Raw genomic sequence first — 22,331 nt, 5'->3', positions numbered from 1 at the left:
TTAAAAAAAAAAAAAAAAAAAGAGAAAAAAAACTGATTGTAGCATTTGCTACACTTGCTACAGCCTGGATCCGCTCCTGCTTATAATATATGGAACCCAATTAATATGTTTCCATTGCAAGAAAATGCTTTAAATATCTGTTAAAAATAAAGTTTGTTTAAAAATTAAGTTCAGGCTTCTGATCATTTTTATTGTATCTGCGTTGTTTGATATAACTTTATTGAAATATTTAGATTTGTTATTAATTTTATTGTATCTATATTTTTTTTGGTTTTATTATTTGCATAGTAATTTTATATCTGATTTGTTTTAGATTTAGAGTTTCTTAAATCTATAACATTTTATAAAAATTAGAGTAAATACATTTGTATTTTTGGGCATTATTTACAAAAAGTAAAGCATATGAGATACGTTTAAAAAGATAGAGCCAAGTAAGTTTTTATGACCCTCCTCTCTAAAGATAAAAGTTCATTTATGAAAAAGTAGTAACTATATTTAAAATTTAAATATCAATATGATGTCAAAAATTAAACAATGTTTAGTCTAAGTAAAACATCGGTCTCTTTGAACTTAGATGTTTATAAAGATAAATAATCATCTACAGATTGTTTTACAAATTTTTTACAATTTTTAAAATATATTTTCATTATTTGGTTAATTAAAGTATAAAGAACATTCGAATGCATACTCAGAGTAAATGTAACATTTAAATAATTAGTGTGCGATATTGCTTCAATGATCTTATAGTTGGTATAAAAGCTTATTTATTAGTATTTGTTTAATAATGTAAAACTATCGAGGAAATTATAGACATAATACATTCGATTTGCAATTGTTAAAAAAACGTGAGTTTTTTTTGCCGAGCATATTAAATTATTTAACGGTACTTCTTTTATGACGCATGTTAAAGCACGTCGACAACAGATGTTGCAGTCTGTAAACTAGTTTTAGAAGCATGTCGACAACAGATGCAGTCTGTAACTAGTTTTGTTTTTTACAAGTAATTGTTTTAAATAAAAATTTCGGTATTTCTTGTTAGTATTCAATGCCTTGTGTCTTATGATTTTACTACCTAGGGTTTTATATTATTTTGGATATCGATAAGCTAACTCCCAATATATGTTACCGGTATATAATTAAAAACAAACAAAAAACTTCTACTATGGATATAACTCTTTATTTTTGTTTATTTTTTAGAAAGATTAAATCCGTAGTAGAAGTTTTTTTTTTTAATTATATATATATTAAACTCTTTAAAGATGTCTTTTAAAATTTATTTTACCAGTATCAAATAAGAATGTTTTGCAAAAAATCATAGTTTAAAACCTGAAAAATTTCGGTTCACACTTATCATTTTAATTAGGGTGACTGGGTGAAAAAGTTTAACCCCCTTCCTCAAATTGTGTGAGTGTTGGGGAGAGGGGTGGGGAGGGGGTTAAACTTCAAGCAATAGTCAAACAATAAAAGCTTTTCGTTTTCGAAATTTAAAAATTGTCGATAAATATTGTCTATGTCAATGGTTTTCAATATACTGTCCCTCACTTCACATTTTTGTGAACAATGTGTTCACAAAAATATTTTATTTTCAGACTTCAATCTCATTTGCCAAGCATGAATTTTTAGAATTAATTATTAATTAATTGTGAATAACTACGGTGTCTTAAACACTTCAAAGAGATGTCTACGCCGATTAAAATAATTATGCTTTTTGAAAAATTGTGACAATACTTTTGTACACACATTTTCAACGCTTAAAAAATCCTTCTCTCAAAAAATAAAAGCTATTAAACTATTTTTTGCACGCTTTTTCGAGCAAATTTAAAAATTTGTCATAAAAGTTTCTTAATATTTAAAAGTAATTTATACGTAAATATATTTTATATAAATAGTATTTATAAAAATTTACATTAATAGAAATGGATTTTGAAAAATTGGGATGTCGTTATTTTCTTTGTGATAAATATTACAGACTATTCAGAATTCGTCATATCGACTATGACCAATTCTAAATTCAAAAAAACAAAATTATTGACTAGTCAATAATTTTTTTAAAAAGTCGTAAAAATATTATTGTAAATATATAAAACTGTATCATTTTTATAATTTAGTATAGGCTTTCTATAGTCTATAGTTTAAAGCTATTTTTAGTATTTTATTCAACGGTAAAGTACAAAAAAAAAGTACTATAAAAACAACTATAATTTAAAAAACGGAAAAATGTTTGAAATCAGGTAAAATAACCCATTAAATGACATTACGACGATTAGAGATGACAAAAATAAAAAGAACTTGACTCTCTCTCTCTCTCTCTCTCTCTCTCTCTCTCTCTCTCTCTCTCTCTCTCTCTCTCTCTCTCTCTCTCTCTCTCTCTCTCTCTCTCTCTCTCTCTCTCATATTATTAATAATATAATGGTAATAATACTAACAATAAGCAACAATTTTTTGGCACACAACTGCTCAATGTATTGATATAGAAATGCAAAGTAAATAAAAATATCATACAAATAAATAACAATAATAATTTCATCTTTTAAGTTAAATGTATTTTTTTAAAAAGATAAAGTTTTTCCATTCTTTTTCTCCATTTGATCCATTGTTTTGGTATGTTTGTTGTTTTCTGATTTCTATTTAAATAAGTTGTTTGAATTTTGTGGATTTTTAATCTTTTTCTAATAAACTATCAATTTTTAATTTATAAAATAAATATTTTATGAGTTCTTTATAAAGTCTTTGATAAGTTTTCTAATATAATTTCATAAGTTCAATAAAATGCCATTTAAAAACTTTCAAAGGTTTTAATAAATAAACAAATAAAAAAATCTTAATGTCTTTGGTTATATAGTAGATTACGCAAATTTAATCTGTATATTATTGGATATATGTAAGTTTTACAGCATAGAATTAATTTAATTCATTCATTTGCATAGAGTTAATTTAATTCATTTGTATTAAACTTAACTAATAATTTTAAACACAATACAATAAAACAAAAATTCTTACATATATATTTTTTAAATATAAACACAAATTATAAATATGTTTCGTTGCTTATGTTAAAAAAAACTTTTTATTAAATAATTTAGAACAAGAAAAAATGATAACTGGAAAAGAAGATATAATAATTCATATTAATGATGACATAAAATGATCATCAGTTAACATGTTGCTTTAGAATGGATAGGGCATAATCTGTTACAGTATGGAGGTTTTCCCACTCGACAAAAAGTTATCTGGATGGCTTTCTGTTGTTGATGCTAATGGTTTTTTTATTTTTATGTTTTAATATTGTTTTGAAATTTTTTTCTAAATTAACACACTAACATCCTAAACATTCAAGTTATTAAGTATTTAAAGTTGGAGATTTTAAGGCTCTTTTTTGTAAATGGAGTTATAAGTATAAAAAAATGTTATTACAAATGATGTTGTGTTTTTTAGTCGGTTATTTTAAGGAAGCTGGTTTTGAATTTTTTGTCAATCAACCAAAGGTTTATGGTTGTATCACAGTTATAATATTTCAGCGATTTAATGACAATAAATAAATTTTATGATTTTATAAAATATAACATAATTTAAATAGTTTTTATTTTGCGATTTATTAAAATTGTGAATGTGAAAGCATTCTAAAAACTGCCTTAGAGTCAAAAAACTTTAAGCATGAACAAATTGCTTTAGGTATTAAAAAAAAAAAAGAATGTTGCTTTAAGATATTTTATACAAATTTTTCCAAATGTTTGTTATTGCAATTAAATAAGTAAATATTTTATTTCAGGATATACTCTTTTTGTAATCTACTATTTGTCCTTTATGTATGTTTTTTTTTTTAAATCTACCTGAACATGATTTTATTTTTGTTCTTGTTAAGAATAAGAACACATAAATTTGACTTATATGGTTTATGGCTACAATTTTTCTAGTCATAAATTTTTTAAAATACCCACCAAACAATTTAAAATCTGAAAATTTAAAGTTATGTTTAACTTTGTTAATCAAGCTAACAACTTATATTTAAAATAATTTCATATTGCTGTTTTTTTAGATTGTAATATATATTTATTTAACTACTTTAGTGATATAGTTATTCTTTTTTTTAAGATATCTACTTTTAATGCTTTACATATTTTTTTTATTTAAGGCAATAAAATTTGAAGACTTTTAAAAGTTGTTAATCAAAATATTATTTTGTAACTAAGTGATTTATATTGTAATTAAGTGATTAAGTAAAATAGATACTTTTAATTTTTTTTTACTCATACACTCATGCTTAAATGTGCTCCTTGCAGACCCCTTTCACACTTTGCAGACATTAGGAGACAAATCGAGCTACTTAATATAAGATTTATAATATAATTTAGTTATTTATATAATAATTATTATAATATATTTATAATATAAGGAGTTAAACAATCATATTCAAGTCAGTCTTTTTAATAATCTTAGATTTTTTGTTGATTTTTTTTGTATAACATTTTAGTCATGAATTATTTTCTATTTATTTTTTAGAAAACATTCGTAAGTTATATCCAGAAAATATTATTTGGAAGCTTAAAGCTGTATGTTTTGAACCAAGCACAAAATATTTGTATATTTCTTCCATTTCAAGTGCAGAAGAGCAGGTGTGTTTATCAAAACAATTGTTTATATAGAAATATTTGGAGGCTGCTTATTAAAAAAAAAATTGTTGTTACAGTCTATAGCTAAAACTCTAAAATACTCACACACACATATAAACTTATATACATATTTTGCTTTATCTTAAAAATTTTTACCTTAATTTTTTACGTGATAAATTTGCTCAATATCAGTATAGTTTTATCCAAATAGGCTGTGCAGTTTACTATTTAGTCCATAAAGCAGTCAATCTTTGTTATGCATACTTTAATAAAAGATATTTTTACCGTTGATATTGTTGCTGAAAATAATTTTGCAGTCTTTATTATGTTCAATTTTTTTTGATTATAATTTCAAAGTATTTTAAGTGTAGTGTAATTAGATTTATAATTATTGTTGATTAAGGCATAATAGTACTTTTATTACTAATTTAAAATTTTTAACTTTTTTAACTTTTTATTTGTATTGGTTTAGCACTTTTCATCTAACACATAAGTACAATCACAGACATACAGAATTCTTACTTTTGTTAAATATTGTTTTACAGAGCTTAAAGCTGCTTTTTTCTGGTGTAACATTTTTAGTAACATTTTAAAAGTTTTTTTTATTACTGTTAATATCAAACTACAATGTCATGAGAAATATTTGTTGGAAAGCAGTTTTCAAGAAAGTACACTGTTAAATGTCATGAGTTTTTTTTTTTAATAATAAGTCAATAAATAACTTTATAAAGACCATTTATAGTAGTTTTATATTTTTATTTTTTGTAAATTTGTCACAATTGTTTTTATAAATGTTTTCTATTTTTGAGTTTTAAAAGTTTACTGTCAGTTAATTCCATCTTTTGACTATCCTGTTTAAAAAGAAGTTGTACCGGACATCAGACTTGTTTTGTTCTCTGGTTAGAAAGTTTCTTTTCTTGTGCTATGGTTGTATTTTTTTGGGTTGAACTTGAATAAAAGATTATTTTATTTAGTCCATTTTTAATTTTGAATTAATATATTTAGTTTCCTCTTATTTGTCTTTCTTCCAGTGTTGTTAGACCAAGGCAGCGGATCCTATCCTCCTATGTTTTACCACTAACTTCTCTTACTAGTTTAGTTACCCTTCTTTGGACTGCCTCAATTGCTTTGATATTTTTTATTTTAATTGAGTACCATATGGAAGCATCGTACTCCAGATGTGGTCTCGCCATTGACACGAAGAGCATCTTAAACTGATAATGTTAAGGTATTCGAATGAGTTTTTAGGCTGACTCAATATTAAGTCAGAGCTAATGATCACTCCCAAGTCTTTCTCAACTTCTACTTTTGATAATTGATGCCCATTTACCTGATAGGTAAACTTTTTATTTTATTTATCAATCTAAATTCCTTTATATTTGCTCTCATTTAAAAACATTTGCCATGTTTAGCACCATTTTGATATAAAGTTGATATTGTTTTACGAACTGATCGAATTGTTTTTGTCTTTGATAATTCCAATAAGTTTTGTATCATCTGCAAAAAGTTATGGATTATTTATGATTTGTGATGCCAAGTCGCTTATAAAAATTACAAACAGTAATGATCTGAGAACTGAGCTCCGAGGAACCTCACCAGTCTAATATGGCATCTCCTAGTATGACTTGCTGTTTTTAACCTTTCAAGTAATTTTATTATCCAGAGTATCTTGTTTACTAGTCTGTATGCTTTTAATTTTCTTAAAGTTATGTGTGAGGTACTTGATCAATTTTTAATTAACACAGTAGAATAATTAATAAATAATTGAAAATAATAAAATAATAATAAACAGTTTTAACTTTAGAGTGTTTAAAAAGTATTCATTTATGTTCTTTGTTTTACTATAAGTTATGGTTTTAGGAGATTTCACTTGATAGTCCATTAAAGAGCCCTGGTGGAAGTGATGTATTATCTCCTCGATCTGGTAGGGTTTTTTTAATGAAAGATTCTAAATCATGATACATTTTTAATCCAAGATTTTTCAATACAATACTTTTTTAAAAAATAAATAATTTTTGCTTGTTTGTTGTTATTTTTTTGTTTGTTTAGAAAATTATTCCCCAAGATCTAGTTCAACATTTCGTCCAAGACTAGAATCACAACCCAGCAATAGTAGCTTCAAACAATTTGTAAGAATATATTATGTGTATTTGGAATAATAATAATGTAAATTATCTATACATTAATATGATTTTCCTCATCATCATTATTGTCATCATTATTATTGTAATCGTTATTATTTATTCAAAAATTATTTAGGATTTTTTTTTTTTTTTTAATTGAAAGTCAAAGTTTAGACGGTTTTTTTTTTTAGATCTCAAGAAAGCTTGCTTTAAGTCGATCAAGAAGTGTAGGAAAAGTTGGAATACAAAGAACTAATGAATCTTCTAGGTAAATGTTTAATTTTTGTTTTTCAGGTTTTTTTTTGTTTTTAGTTATTAATTTTTTTTTTTAAAGCTTCATTTAAATTTAAAAAATTTACTGAAGTTTAATAACATTTTTTTTATCAAATTCTTTTAAAAATGACTTTTATGTGATTTTTTTGTTTAATAGTCCTAAATCTTCTAGTGTGTTATTATCCTCATGGAAGTCAGCAGAATCTGACTATTACCTTGATGATGATGTGAGTAATTTTTAAATATTAACATGTAAGCAAAATTGTTGAATATATATACTTATATAATAAATGTTTTAAAAAAACAACACTTTTTTCTAAAATTGTATTTTCTGATTTTGTCAATATTATGTTATTGTATTTTGTTCTTTACTGAGTTATAAATTTGATCATTACATAGATTTAAACTACATTCGATAATTATGTTTTTTTCGCAATGCACAAAGTGTTTAGTTTTTCTATTATTATTATTCTTTACTTAGAAAATGTATTAATATAACTAACATAATGCCTAAAACAAAGAAATCTAATTTTCTAACAGCTAAAATGGCTAAATAATAAAAAGTATTCTTTTGGGTAAAATTTTGTACTTAATATTCTAAATAAGAAAAAATGTAATTAGTGTAGAACAGATATTGGTGTTTCAAACATGGAAGTGTTTCCTAGATTCTCATACAACTGGTTAAAAGCACGAATCAAAGACACACTATGCAGTAGATATATTTTCAAAGAATAGTAATAAGACTGCATCAGTTCTCAAGATACAAGTATAATGATTTACAATGATTTAAAAAAAATTGCAATGCAACATTAAAAAAAAATCAAAAATCAGTTACTCTCGAGTTCTTAATACAAGTGGTGTGTATAAGTATTTTTTTTTTAAGTTTCAGTTTATCAATCCGAATTAATATTTTTTACAAGACACGCTTAAAACTATTTAATTCTAGTGTGGTTTGCGGTCAAATGCATATTTTTTAACTGCTGTTTTATAATAATTTCAATAGGATTTAATAAGTTGATATAAGTTTTATACTTTGGTGAGAAGTAAAAAAACAACTCATTTTTGATAAATCAAGATTTACTAGGTCGGCAATTTTTTAAAGCCTGTTTACACTGAAAGTTTTTGTTTTTATCAGTGACTAAAAGTATTGTTTTGATTTTTTTTTTTAATTTCAAGATATAAAGTTTTTGCTGGCAACAAGTAATAGTAAAAAATGGGGAAGGAGGGGTTTATTAAGCTTGGGGTGAGTGGGAAAAATTTCCAAAATTTAATAAACGTCTCCCCTTCCTATTTATTAAGGACTCGAGAGTAAATTTAGACAATAAGACAAAATGAATTTAACCTCTTCGATATTTACAATAAGTCATTTTTAGAGGCTTTAGGGAATAAAATCCTTGGAGCACATTAAGATAATTTCCTTGTGTGTTGCTAATATGAATGAACAACTTTAACACAACCGGAATAAATTAACCTATTCATTTTTTATAATAATAATATAGAAAAAGAAAAGATAATTATATACATTGATTATTCACTAAAAAATTGAAGATCTCAATGTCTTTATTATGTTTTGAAGATATCCTGGAATTCCTTATTAGCTGAGTACCCTAGCTATTAAAGGTAGATTTTGCTGATCACTAAATGAAACCTAATTTTACAAACGTTTTAGCATTTTGGCTTTTCAAATCAATAATAAAATGACTGAAAATGTGTTTAATTAATGTTAAAAAGATAGCAGCAAGGTTTTGTTAAAAGAAAGTCATGTACAACAAATTTTTTCGAAACTCTTTTACTTTTTTTACAATTTTTATAAAGGGATGGAAGTATATGTACGCTACTAAATTTTGCAAAAACATTTAACATAATTTTAAAGCATTCAAATGAGTTTTGCACAGAAAATAAATAAACTGTTAAAGACAATAAAATTTTATCAGATACTGTTTTTGGTAAAGGTGTGTGCAGAATCTGAAAAGATCTAATCAATGCCTAATTTTGGACATTATGGATTAGTGAAATTCAATATCAAAAATATAAGATGTAGTTGTAAATTGTGAAATAATACAAAATTCTGCTGTATATGAATACTAAACAACTTGTTAAATAATAATGTTTAAGCAGGTTATTAAATGTTAAATAACAATATAATGTTTAAGCAGGTTTCTTTTAATTTTGTAACTTTATTTGTCGTTTTTTAACTTTTTAGAGGCAAGTAACTGTAATGTGTTTGAATGACCCAGCATTGTCAATAGTGCGACCTATACATGATAGTGTTCTACTTCGTCCATTTTGTTTTCAAGTGATCACACCAACTGATACTAAATATTTTTCATGTTCAAGTCATGAAGAATGCAGCAGTTGGATAAAAAGGTAAAAAAAAAGTATTAAAATATTGTTTTGTTTAAGTCAACTATTTAAAGTACTACCACAAAAACTATTGCGGTGCGAGGTGAAGTTTATTATTTTAATCAACATATATTGACTGTTTAAAAAAATTAACCACTATTATCACTATATAATAATTTTATATAAATGTCTTGCTAATTATATGTGTATATATGAAGAGCTTATTTTCAAAATGCAGTAGAGCAGTTTTATTTTTTGTGGCACTTAAATAAAAAACATTACAAAACTTTTAAAATAATGTATGATTAATAATAACAAATAGTTATGTAAAATAATAACTTTAATAAGTTACTAATCATAAATAAACTAAAAAGTAATAATAAAGTGCACTTTCATGCACAAGTTATTATTTTAATTTAATAATATTTAAAGTGGCACATAAAATCAAATATGTATATGTATATATATATATATATATATATATATATATATATATATATATATATATATATATATATATATATATATATATATATAATATAAGTTATAAAATTACTTATCTAATTTTTTTCTTCTTGTTCATTTGTGAAAAAAAAATTAGATAAGTGTTTTTACTAATTTATTATTGCTCTGTTCTTTAAGAACATTGAGCACTCTATTTGTAGAATACACTTACATAGTTTATATAATATATACATTTTTTCCTTTAAACTAAAATCTATTTTTAGCTAAGCTTACTAGGTAAAAATTTAAGTTGTTGTAATATGTTAAATGTCTTTTTCATCAAATTTAGATGCTTCTGCCTATTTTAACAAAATTGCTTATATAGTATGAAGGCTTGTTATCGTTTAAAATGTTATGAACAGAGAAACCTTAGGTTTTTATCAAATTTGATGTTCATGTAATTGGTGATTTAACATCAAATGTATTAATTGACATATATCTTGATGAAATTTTGTTGAAGTTTTAATATAAATTTAATTTCAAAAACAATACCAAGGTATGTAAACAAGGTTGTTGTATAGAGTTTGATGTTGGTATCAAATTAAGTTTTTGTATATATTTACTTCTCTAAGTTGTAGCAGGCACTATACTGCACTGTTATACTAGTTCCATTAGGTAAGGGAGGGGGCACTATATTATTATATTAGTTATATATCCGCTTCCTTTTTGGTACCCTAATGTACTAATGTAGCCACATTAACAGGTAAAATATTCCTTTAAAATTATAAAGACTGAGACATTAAGTTTTAATTAAAAAATACAATCACAATGTGTGTGTATATATATATATATATATATATATATATATATATATATATATATATATATATATATATATATATGTATATATATATATATGTATATATATATATATATATGTATACATATATATATATATATATATATATATATATATATATATATATATATATATAAATATATATATATATATATATATATATGTGTGTATATATATGTATGTATGTATGTATATATATATACACACAAATATATATATAAAGTTATATGTATTTGTAGTTATATATTCATGTGTGTATATATATATATTCACACATAAAATGTAATTATTGTGTTATATAAAGTAGTCATGGCGTTACTAGAAAACAAAGAAATAGGAAACAGTTGACAGAAGAAAAGTTGCCGCCTTCATCTAATGCATAATAAATCTTTCAGTCGCTGCAGTAAGTCAGCCATAAAACATATTGGTTGTCGAAAAGTTATTAGACTCAAAAATGGATATTGAAAATTTGTTAAGTAAAGACTCAAAGACCTTGCTAGAATTAACTCCAATGTTTTTAAAAATTTCTAATTGTAATCAAAAATGATTACAATTAGATTTTGCAGTTGCACAAGGTGAAAATTACAAAGTATAATGAGGCTTGACTTGGAACCGATGAGAAGGAATAAAAATTTTTATATCTCCCTGGATCAAAGAGGTTACACAGGAAGTGTATTTACGTAAGCAATATGCTATGAAGTTGTCTTAGTCCTAAAAATTCACTTAAAGTTGTCGTTCTGGATACCTTACTACCAGTTGGAGTCAGAACCATTAACAATAGTAATAATTATAATTGTAAAAAAAATAGCAATAAGTAGTATCATAACAACAAGCAATAAGTAGTATCATAGCAACAAAATAACTATAAGCAATAAGTAGTATCATAGCAACAAGCAATAAGTAGTATCATAGCAACAAGCAATAAGTAGTATCATAACAAGAAGCATTAAGTAGTATCATAACAACAAATAACTATAATTAAATGTATCATAAATAAACTTAATCAAAGAGCAAAATCATTCACTGAAAAAATTGTTTTAACCTTTTTTTTTTTAATAGTAAGTTAAGAACTTATAAGGGTTATCATAAAAAGTGATATATTAAAGATGTACACATTTTTATACTGGAAAATAATGTTCACTATACAAATGGTGGTATGGGTTGGTCAGGTTTACTAATAGATGGCTTTAAAGTTTTTGAATGCATTTGAAAAAGTTTCGTTTTGTAAAGTTTAATGACAAACTTTTTTGTTTAGAAGTAAGACATAAAAGAATTTTATTAGGAAGTAAGACAAAAAAAAAGGACTTAAAATATCAATGTTTTCTAAATGGTCTAGCTGTTTTAGAGTAGTTATATTTTAAATGGTTTTTAAGTATATTAAGAGCATTTTAAAACAATAAATTAGATGAATAATTATAAGCTATATAAATAAACTAAGTTATAAATTATAATGAATATAAATTATGCACAGCATTAAAGATAAAATTATTGTATTAAATATTGAATAATATATTAAAATTATTAATTTATTTCTTCGCTTTTAGCATAAAATATGCCGCTCTAAGTGTTTATAGTTTTTTTTTTATAATACCTTAATATTCACACTTTCACAGCTCATTTACATAATAAACTCCAGTACTTTATATTTAGTTTTTTAATAACAAGTGCTTTATATTTATTTTTAAAGTAACAAAGTGAAATGCAATAAATGATTTTGTCGGAAAATGGACCAGCCCGTTCAGTATATTTGGTGGTTCAAATCAAAATCAAAAAGCTTTTGTTACCTATATAATTAAAACAATCAGATAATTATCAGATAATTTTCATTTTATTATTATTCAAATAGCATAATATTCATCTATGATATTAATAAAAATCTTAATGGAATTAATTTCTTAAAAATATTTTTTTAAATTGAAAACTCAAAAAAATTAAAAAATTATACTTGTCTTACAAAAACATTTCTTTAACTATTGTTTTACTTCGAATAAAGTTATACATACTAAAGAAATATTGTGTAAAAATGAGTTATTTGCATCGACTAAAATACATTTAATTAATTGCTAAGGTCTTATTTTTAAAAAGGCCCATTTAGCACAGGGTCCTTTTGTTACAACACACCCCTATGTAATAAATAGTTCAGATTTTTTAGATACAGAATTATTCAGCCTCATTTTTTGTAATATATATTACAAAATTTATATTTTCTAACATGTTTAAGTAATTTAAAACTGTTTACTTTATATACATAGTTTTCATAAATAGAAATACTTTTTTTATTTGGGTATTTTTGTTTAGTTTTGCGTTTACTAATAAACTTAACTTCGTATCTTTAGCATGACTTCAGTAATTCAAATTAATCGCGATGAAAACGTTCGTCTTGATACCTCATTATCTGTCTGGGTAATAGAAGCAAAAGGGATTCCAATTCGTAAACGTTATTATTGCGAATTGTTGTTAAACAAAGTTTTATTTTGTAGAACTTCCGTAAAATGTATGAATGAAATGTTGTTTTGGGGTGAGCAGTTTAGTTTTAATGATCTGCCCCCAACTGAATCAGTAACTATAAATTTATTCCGAGAGAGTGACACAAAAAAGAAACGTAAACCAGATAAAAGTGTATTTATAGGCTCTTCTGTAATCGATCTTCTTAACGTAGAAACGAACATTGAAATTGAAAAATGGGTTTCGGTTTTTATGCCGGGCATTTCTCCTAAAACTCAGCAAAAAAATTCAGTAAACAGCAAAATAGAACAGCCTTTTATTCGAATTAAATTTACGTACGGCGCCACTGTAGTTTTGCCAATATCTTATTATAAGAAATTGCACGATTTCTTAAGAACTGATTACATGGTTTTGACAAACACTTTAGAAAAAGTTATTAGTTTAAAAACCAAAGACATTCTGGCTCAAACATTACTTAAAATTCTTCATGCATCAGGTGAGGCGCACGCTTTTTTAGTAGATGTTATCATGAATGAAGTAAAGAACACACCAAACGAAAATCTTATGTTTCGTGGAAACTCGTTAGCTACTAAATCTATTGATACTTACATGAAAATGGTTGGAAGAATGTATTTACAAGAAACTCTGGGTACGTTTATTTCGTCTGTTTACGAATCCGAAGAAGATGCTGAAGTTGATCCACAAAAAATTACACCATTAAGTAGTGCAGTACTAAGCGGTAATCAACGAAATTTGATTAAACTTGTAGAAGATGTTTGGAAAAATATAATGCTTTCTGTAAATTTCTTTCCAATCAGTCTACAGAAAGTATTTTCAACTGTGCGTGAGCGCTGTCAAAGCATGGAGTTAAATATCAGTAAAAAGATTGTGAGTGCATCACTTTTTCTGCGTTTCCTATGTCCAGCTATATTGTCGCCTAGCTTATTTCAGCTCATAAGTGAGTACCCGAGTGAAAAAGTAGCTCGAACACTAACCTTAATAGCAAAAACTATTCAAAATCTCGCTAATTTTACGCGGTTCGGTAGCAAAGAATGTTACATGAAAATTTTGAATGACTTTGTTGAATCAGAAATTTCTAATATGGATTTATTCTTGCAGAATATATCCAATGAACCAAAATCTGATGATAGTAGCGATACTTATACATTTTGTGGTCAAATTGATTTAGCGCGCGAATTATCTGTTACCTACCACCTTCTTGTTGCCGAAATTTCAAAAACTAACGAAGATAATAATGAAAAGTATAACGAATTAAAAACAATACTCGAAGATATCACGAAAGCTCATAAATCTTTTCCGAACGCCGAAGAGTTACGGCTACATCGTCCATTTGAAACAGTTGCTTCAGTTTGCGGTCAACCTTTAAGCGCTCCGGGTTTACATGGATTTACGTCACACGACTATCATAACAGATCAAATTACAATGTTATTGAAAGCAATGAAAATTTGTGTAGCGATAATTCGCCGCTGTTAGCTAACATGGAGAGAAAATCTAATATAAATGACAAGCTTTGCTACGACGACGATACAAATTTTAGTTTTACAGAAGATTATGTGTCGGATTCTTCCTTTGTTAGTCAAAGTTATTTACCAAATAGTGAATTGCTGAAGAATGAAAGAAGCAATAATTGGTCAAACCCTTCAGCAGAAATTAATTGCGAAAGTAATGAGAAGTTTGCTTCTGTAAGTAAAAAAGTTGTTTCTCATATTTCTGAATCAAAACGAATGTTTGACAAAATAGAGGATGATTCGCAAAATCATAAAAGAAATGAGAGAAATTCGTATAAAAACCCAAAACTTGTAAATGATTCTTATTTAAAAACCAAAAAAAAGGAAGGAAGTGTTAAAGACCGTATAAATTTATTTTCTCAAGACACCAGAAAGTTTGGGGAGATATCGCGAGTACCAGGAAAAGAAAAAGATTCTCACGAAAGCCCTAATAACGATGGATTCACCAATAAACTTAAAGGAGGAAATCTAAGCTCTAAAAAGCATGTGGCGTGTTCAAGCGAGTTCAAAACAAATGATCAGAATTCTTTAAAAACTTCCTCATTTACATTTAGTAAGTCTCCATTAGCAACTCGAAAAAAAGTTGAACAAAAGGAACCGTTTGACCGTAGTAAACTTGTTCTACAAAATTTAAAAAGCGAACACAAATTTAGTGATGCTAAATCCTCAGTGGATCCAAACCTTGAAAAATCTCCAACGAGTTCTGTTGATTCGATGCGATCAAGTAACAGTGACTCCAGATTAAGTATCAGTCGTGGGTCTCGGGTTTCTAATTTTTCTGGTGGATCACGACTTTCTTCGATCAGTGAGAGTGGACGAGGTAGCGTCGAAACAGTTGTTTCTGGTGGTCATTTAACTTCGGAAAATAGCGCAAACAAGCGTTACTTACCGACAACTCAACCTCCAGCTGAGCCGCTCAATATTAGTAGAAAACATAATAAACAGACTGACCTTAATCGATATGAACCCCAAAACGATATATTTTACAGTAGTGATACATTAAACTTTGCTAAAGAAGAACAAAGAGAAAAGGTTTTACGCAGGTACTCGCAAATGGCGCCTAACGAAGTAAAAAGGGAAATAGATCGCAATAATTTCAATCGAGATACCATGATTGTAGCGCAGAGTCGTGAAATCGCTCAAATACACTCAAACGGGTTTTGTGAAATTCTGCACGAAGGAATAATAGAAAAATCTTGTTCACTAACTTCTATTTATTCATCTAGTTACTCGAGCTGTAGTTGTTCATCGGTGGAAACATCATCGTCTCTTGAAGGTATTCTTGTGGAAGGAGATAATTTAGAAGATACTTTACTAGAGAATGAAGCTGAAAGGTATTATAATATTGATATCCATTATTATTTGATCAGAAAGAAGGCCTATTGTTTGAAATAGAATCTCTTGTTTTTTCATTTGTACGTCTCAGACTCTAGTGTTCTAATATTAAAACATTTTATAAGTACGTCATAACATTCAACTAAAACAATCATTCTTGTTTTTAAGCCTATTTTAATCATAATCCTTGTTTCTAAGTCTTTTCTCAGTTATTGTTTGTTTACATATTGCAAACTTTACTCTTTAGTTGTTTATTGTGTTGTATTAAGGAAAGTGTTTGGAGCATGATGTTTGCCTATTATTAAATTTGTATTTTCAGGCGTCTCATAAACATTTTTGCGCATGTCACCTTCACATAAAAACATTTTATGCCAAATACATACATCTTAACTTTATAAAATTGTTTTTATTTCCAATATGATTTATTTAAAAGCTTCGTCCATAGTTCAGGAAAAGGACCTGGAGCTGACAGACGAGTGTCAGCAGTAGGTATGTCGTTACCACGAAAGGCTAGTCCCGGTCAAGTCGAACGTTATAATAAAAGCGTAACGGTAAGAAACGATTTGAATTTATACTACGATTTTTTGCTATGCGTTTTTGCGACGTAACAAGATAAAATGTTGTTTTATTTAAGGACCAAACCGAGTTATTGCAACATAAATTAAAAGAGAAAGACTCGCTTATTCAAAAACTTCAGATCGAACTAAAAAATAAATCTAAAAATTTTGAACAAACTGTTCTTCACTTAAGGGAAAAACTAATTCATACAAACGAAAAGATGAAAATACAAAGACAGGAGACTGATAATGAAATGAAAACAGTTATTAATCGTCTAATGGTAATGGAAAACAAGCTTCGTAACGATCAAACAGAAATGGAAGATATAATAAAATCAAAAGATAGATATATAGATTTTCAAGAACGTCGTATAAGTACTTTAGAAGAAACAAATTCAAAACTTATCAAGGCTTTGACAAGCATTAAAAAACGTTACAATGTTGATGAAAGTCATGGTTCTTTGAGCAATCACTTTGAACAGTTACACGAGGACAACGAATCTTAACGCCAAACGCCATAAATAGCAAGATATTTAAGTTAGCTTTATTTATACGATATATTTTATAGGGATTTTAAAAAGTAATTTATTAATTTTTTAAAACACACAAACAAAAACGCCTTTTTTAATTGTATTCTCATTCGTTATAGAATTATTATGTTTCTCCTAAAAATTTTATTTTTTTAATTATTTAATATATTTAATTCGTTTTTTAATATATATTAGAATGAAAATGTAGACTAGATTTTTTTTATATTTATAAAAATGTTTGCGCAATCACAATTGTTTTAATTCATGAATTTTTAAATTCTACAGGTCCGCCATCCTTCCGTTAATTTGAATGGGGCAAAATAAAATTTTAATAAATAAATTTTATTATATGTATATACAGTATTGGACAAAACATTTGCAACCAACATCGAACAATGCTAAAAAGTGTTCCTAATTTTACATGTCTTAAAAACGAAACGAACTATACTACCACAGCAAACAGTTCAGGAGTCTGGAGTCATAGTATGCCATGACATGAGCAATCAGCTGACAGGTGACAGCACACAGGCAAAATTTCGTCCGTGTCAACGTCACGGAAGTTTTTTAATAATTAAAGGAAGTATCCAGAAGTTTCTAGAAGCATGCAGAAGCTTCCAGAAGTTTCCAGAAGAAGCATCTGGAAGCATCCAGAAATATCCAGAAACATTCAGAAGCATCCAGACGTATCCAGACGCATTCAGAAGCATCGAAAAGAAGCATCTAGAATCTTCCATGAACAGGTTCATTTTACTATATAAGAGACATGTAAATCGACATGTAATTCAGTCAGTATATGGAAGTCAATCAGTCAGTATTATCAAGACAGTTTATCGAAGTGAGTTTTATCAAAGTGTTTTACTGAAGAACATCAATACAAGAAGTGAAATACAACAAGTGTTTCATTACATCAATACAGTCCACATCCAACCAAGACGTTGTGTTCCACAGAGCATTATTGTATCATCACAAGGTAAATGTAACACGGCAAGCCTTGAGAAGCGTGATTATTTATTTTTATTATTTTTATGACTTCAAATGCAAAAATGGCTCTCGACAGTCTTGGATTGGAACTAAAAAAGAAAATTATTGGCGATTACGTAAGTGGAATGTCACAAAAAAGTATTTGTGATAAATATCGCGTGAAAAAATGGACCGTATCAAGACTATGTTCCAAATATCGTTCTACGGGGAAGTTGGCAGCAGATAACAAAGGTGGAAGACCGCGTTCCACCACTTCTAGAGAGATGATTCTATGATCGTCAGATCCGTCAAGAAGGATCCCTGGATATCATCAGTCGAGATACAAAAGCAAAATAGAGCTGCCTGTATCAGACCGAACAATCAGACGACGCACAGTGAGTCAAAATCCATAAAAAACGGCGAAAAACCCCCCATAAAAAAAGTATTGCTGGAAATTATTTAATTTAATTATAATGTTACTAAATACCACTAAAAGTCAATAATTAACTTTTTTGTGAACAATTTTCAAGATTTCACCAATTTATACGCCTTTTTCCTAGACTTATTTATTTTATTTATCGGAAAACTCGTTCAAAAAAATCTAGCTTTTGTGTCACTCTTTTAAGATTGACATGGGTAAAAACAGTTCAAAATTTAATTTGAAGTCATATGTTTAAGATGTTTGGCAACTACTAACAACATTTTTGACAATAAATTTTGTTTTAAGTTTTTCATTACTGAGGTCTCAAAAATGTGTCATAAATTGATTTTTTTAAATTAGTTTAATTATGAGTTTAGTTTAAAAGCTAAACGATTCCACTAGATTCCATGGTAGTTTTAATATTTTCCCATTAATAGGTATATATGAAAGCAGAAAAAATAAAAATCAATTGCCCAAACGTGTCCCAATTAAAATAAGACCTTTCAAATACTTCGGTTTTTTTGTGTGTTTTTTTTTCGTTTTTAATTAAAACTTGCCGTATAAAGTAGCGAATATTAGTTAATTGCTTTCATTCATTACACAAATTATACATTTAGTTCCTATTAGTAAAAAAACTCATGCTCATGCAGATGGTGCTAATTATCAAACCTCAAAAACCAATATATGCAACGTTTGATGGCATAGTGCATGTTTTAAAATTAAAACTTGTGTATAAAATAACTTAAAATACTTCATTGCTTACATTCAACATGAAAAGAATACATTTAGTTCCTGTAATTCAAGAGTTAGGAATTAATCATGATAACTTACTCGAGGCTCTTCTACGTGAGTTTTGTAGACTGGAGGGTCTATACTATGAAAGTATTGAAAAACCTGAAATGATAAATCTAAAGAAAACTCTAATAATATTTAAATGTAAATTCCGATCAAAGTTGCGGAAGTATGCAAGAACCTTCTCTAGACTTTTAGAACACGAGCGAACTTGGTTGAACAAATATATTACTGTTAACAAAAAAAAAATGTTGCATCAGGTTCAGGTAGAAAGTGCAAGAACTGGGAAGATTTAGGTGATAGAAGCAGAAGATCTAAGGTATTAATAAATAAATTAAATTCAACCCAGTTAAAAAAATAGTTTAAAAGCTTAAATATTAAATATTATCTTGTTTAAGGTTGCCAAATTGGCTGAACATCCTGCTGAAGCATTAGCATTAGCTTGAATAGAAAAAGCCACTAGAGATCCTAGCAAAAAAGACTTCGTTGATCTTGTGAAAAGTGCTACAAACTCTGAAAAAGATAAAATCAAAAAGATAAATTTTCCGATAAAAATGAAAACCGAAGATGCCTTGAGCTTAAAAATTCAGTGTGACCTTTCTGATGAACAGTATCAATTTATTAGAAATTCATCGATAATACATAATGCAGATATTTATCCTTCACTTCATGAAATTAAGAATGAGAGACACAAATGTTATCCTGAGGGTTTAATTGTGACAGAAACATCTGCTTCAACTTCTCTACAGGGTATGTTTAATCATACTCTGACAAGGATATTAACTTTTACGGGATGCCAAGACTCTATGAGAATGTTTGCTGAAATTGGGGGGAGGTTTAAAGGTCTACTTCATTTTAAAGGTGGTTTTGATGGTGCCTCCAGTCAAAGTGTCTATAAACAAAAATACATTGATACAAATATTGGTGAAGCCCAAGTTAATGAACAAAGTCTTTTCCAGACAGCTGTTGTTCCACTTAAATTAACCATCATGAACAAAAATGTATGGTTAAATAAAAAGCCCTCTAGCACACATTACTGTAGACCCCTCCATCTCCAATATCAAAAAGAAACGGAAGAATTGATAAGAAATGAATATGAACTTTTAAAAGCAGAAATAAATAGACTAGTCAAATTTGAAGTAAAGTTAGAAGTAGAGGAAGGCAAACCGGATACGACTATCACATTTAAGTTCAAACTAGATTTAACCATGTTTGATGGTAAAGTGGTTAATGCCCTCACTAACACTCTGTCCTCGCAATCATGTAATGTTTGCGGAGCTAAGCCCAGTGAACTTAATAACCCAGCATTGATCAGATCTAAACCAATCAATGAAAAAGCTTTATCTTTGGGTCTTTCTACTCTGCATTGCTGGATCAGATGTTTTGAATATATTTTACATTTAGGATACAAATTAGACATTAAAAAATACTTTGCCAAATCCCCTGCTGAAAAAGCATTAGTAAAAAGTAAAAAAACGAACATTCAACTGAGGTTCAGAGAAGAGCTAAGTCTTATAGTTGATATGCCCAAACAGAGTTTTGGCAACACTAACGATGGAAACACAGCCAGAAGAGCATTTGAAAATGCTGAAACTTTCGCTGATATAACGGGTGTAATTATTAGATTGAGGACAATCCTAATAGCAGTATGCTCCTGTTATGAGTTGAACTCTGAAAGTTTTGGCCAGTATTGCTATGAAACTACAGCTCTTATACTCAAAAACTATTGCTGGTATGTGATTCCCCCAACTGTTCATAAACTCTTGGAACATGGTGTGCAGATATCTGAGGCATTAGAACTGCCAATTAGTTACTTCTCTGAAGAGTCACAAGAGGCTCTAAATAAAGAAATTCGCAAAGCTAGATTAAACCATACAGCCAAGATATCTAGAAAGAATGTTATGAAAAACCAGTACCAATACTTGTTGATTAGAAGTGATCCTGTAATATCAAACACTTGTTTTAAAAAATACAAGGTTGAAAATGAAAAAACACTTACCCCTGAAGTTTTATCTTTGTTAATGCTGTAATAATGAAATAAAGCCTTTTTATTAGTATTAGGTTTTCTTTTTTTGTTTTCTTGAAAGAAAAATTAGATAAGATAAATATTTATTTTGTTTTTAATATATTTTAATATTATATAATATTAAAATCTTTTTCGAACCAGTTTTTCTTTTTAATTAATAAATGTTTTGGTTTGCGGAATTTAGTTTTTTTAAATTAAGTCAGTCATTGTGCGCGTAAAAGTTTCTAACGCGTATACGCGTAAGTAGTACGAGCCTTAGGCACAAGAAATATTTAGGTTAAAAAATATGTGGTATTCTTTTATATGGTATTTTGGATCAAGGAATTCGATTTTTTTACTTAGGTTATATTTTACGCGCGTAAAAGACAGTTACACGCGTATGCGCGCGCCTTTCGCGTCATAGGTACGCGTAAAAATTGATTTCACTAAAAAACCAGAAGAAAAGACTCCTGTTTGCTACATCTCATATTGACTGGAATGTGCAGAAATGGCGAACTGTCCTGTTCAGTGATGAATCGAAGTTCAACATCATTGGGAGCGATGGCATTTGCCGTGTACGTCGACCGGCCGGAAAACGCCTCGATTTACGTTACTGCCATAAGACCGTGAAGCATGGTGGAGGCAATGTAATGGTCTAGGGGTGTTTTTCTGCTAACGGTCTAGGTCCAATACATCGAAACGATGGAATAATGGACCGTTTCATGTATAAAAATATCCTGAAAGATGTTATGTTACCTCATGCTGAATGGAATATGCCAATAAAATGGGTTTTTCAGCAAGGCAACGATCCGAAACACACCTATCGGTGATGGATTGGCTGCCTCAATCTCCGGATCTCAACCCAATCGAGAACCTGTGGGAGATCGTCAACCGCAGAATTAATCGTGAAGGTGTTCATAATAAGGATCAACTGTTTGAACAAACCCAAAAGGCCTGGGCAGCGATTCCACAAAGTTTCATTGATCGCCTGATCGAATCTATGCCTCGAAGATGCAAGGCTGTGATCGACAACAAAGGATTCGCCACGAAATATTGATAGCGAAATACAGCTTGATCAACATTTTGTCGAGTTGCACTTGTTTT

At 27.9% G+C, this 22,331-nt stretch overlaps 1 protein-coding gene across 1 annotated transcript; it reads left to right on the top strand.

Annotated features, from left to right (window-relative positions):
• The first annotated feature begins 3,013 nt into the window (after positions 1-3,013).
• LOC100198630 (ras GTPase-activating protein nGAP) lies at positions 3,014-17,191 on the top strand. Its single transcript, XM_065790663.1, has 10 exons — positions 3,014-3,260; positions 4,501-4,613; positions 6,471-6,534; positions 6,660-6,739; positions 6,925-7,001; positions 7,164-7,233; positions 9,210-9,373; positions 12,989-15,961; positions 16,408-16,513; positions 16,597-17,191. Exons 1-10 carry the CDS (start codon positions 3,200-3,202, stop codon positions 17,023-17,025), a joined length of 4,137 nt encoding a protein of 1,378 aa, XP_065646735.1. The 5' UTR covers positions 3,014-3,199; the 3' UTR covers positions 17,026-17,191.
• Positions 17,192-22,331: the final 5,140 nt, after the last annotated feature.

The sequence above is a fragment of the Hydra vulgaris genome, chromosome 02 (genome assembly GCF_038396675.1).
Source record: "Hydra vulgaris chromosome 02, alternate assembly HydraT2T_AEP".
Taxonomy (NCBI): domain Eukaryota; kingdom Metazoa; phylum Cnidaria; class Hydrozoa; order Anthoathecata; family Hydridae; genus Hydra; species Hydra vulgaris.
The sequence above is the reverse complement of the archived record's forward strand: the minus strand, read 5'-3'. Positions and strand labels throughout refer to the sequence as shown.

Bases quoted from the DNA above. Each gene is read 5' to 3' on its own strand.
- LOC100198630 (XM_065790663.1), top strand. From the start codon at position 3,200: ATGGAGGTTTTCCCACTCGACAAAAAGTTATCTGGATGGCTTTCTGTT. The intron at 6,535-6,659 runs GTAGGGTTTTTT...TTGTTTGTTTAG, and splicing joins TGTATTATCTCCTCGATCTG to AAAATTATTCCCCAAGATCT. The intron at 7,234-9,209 runs GTGAGTAATTTT...TTAACTTTTTAG, and splicing joins ACTATTACCTTGATGATGAT to AGGCAAGTAACTGTAATGTG.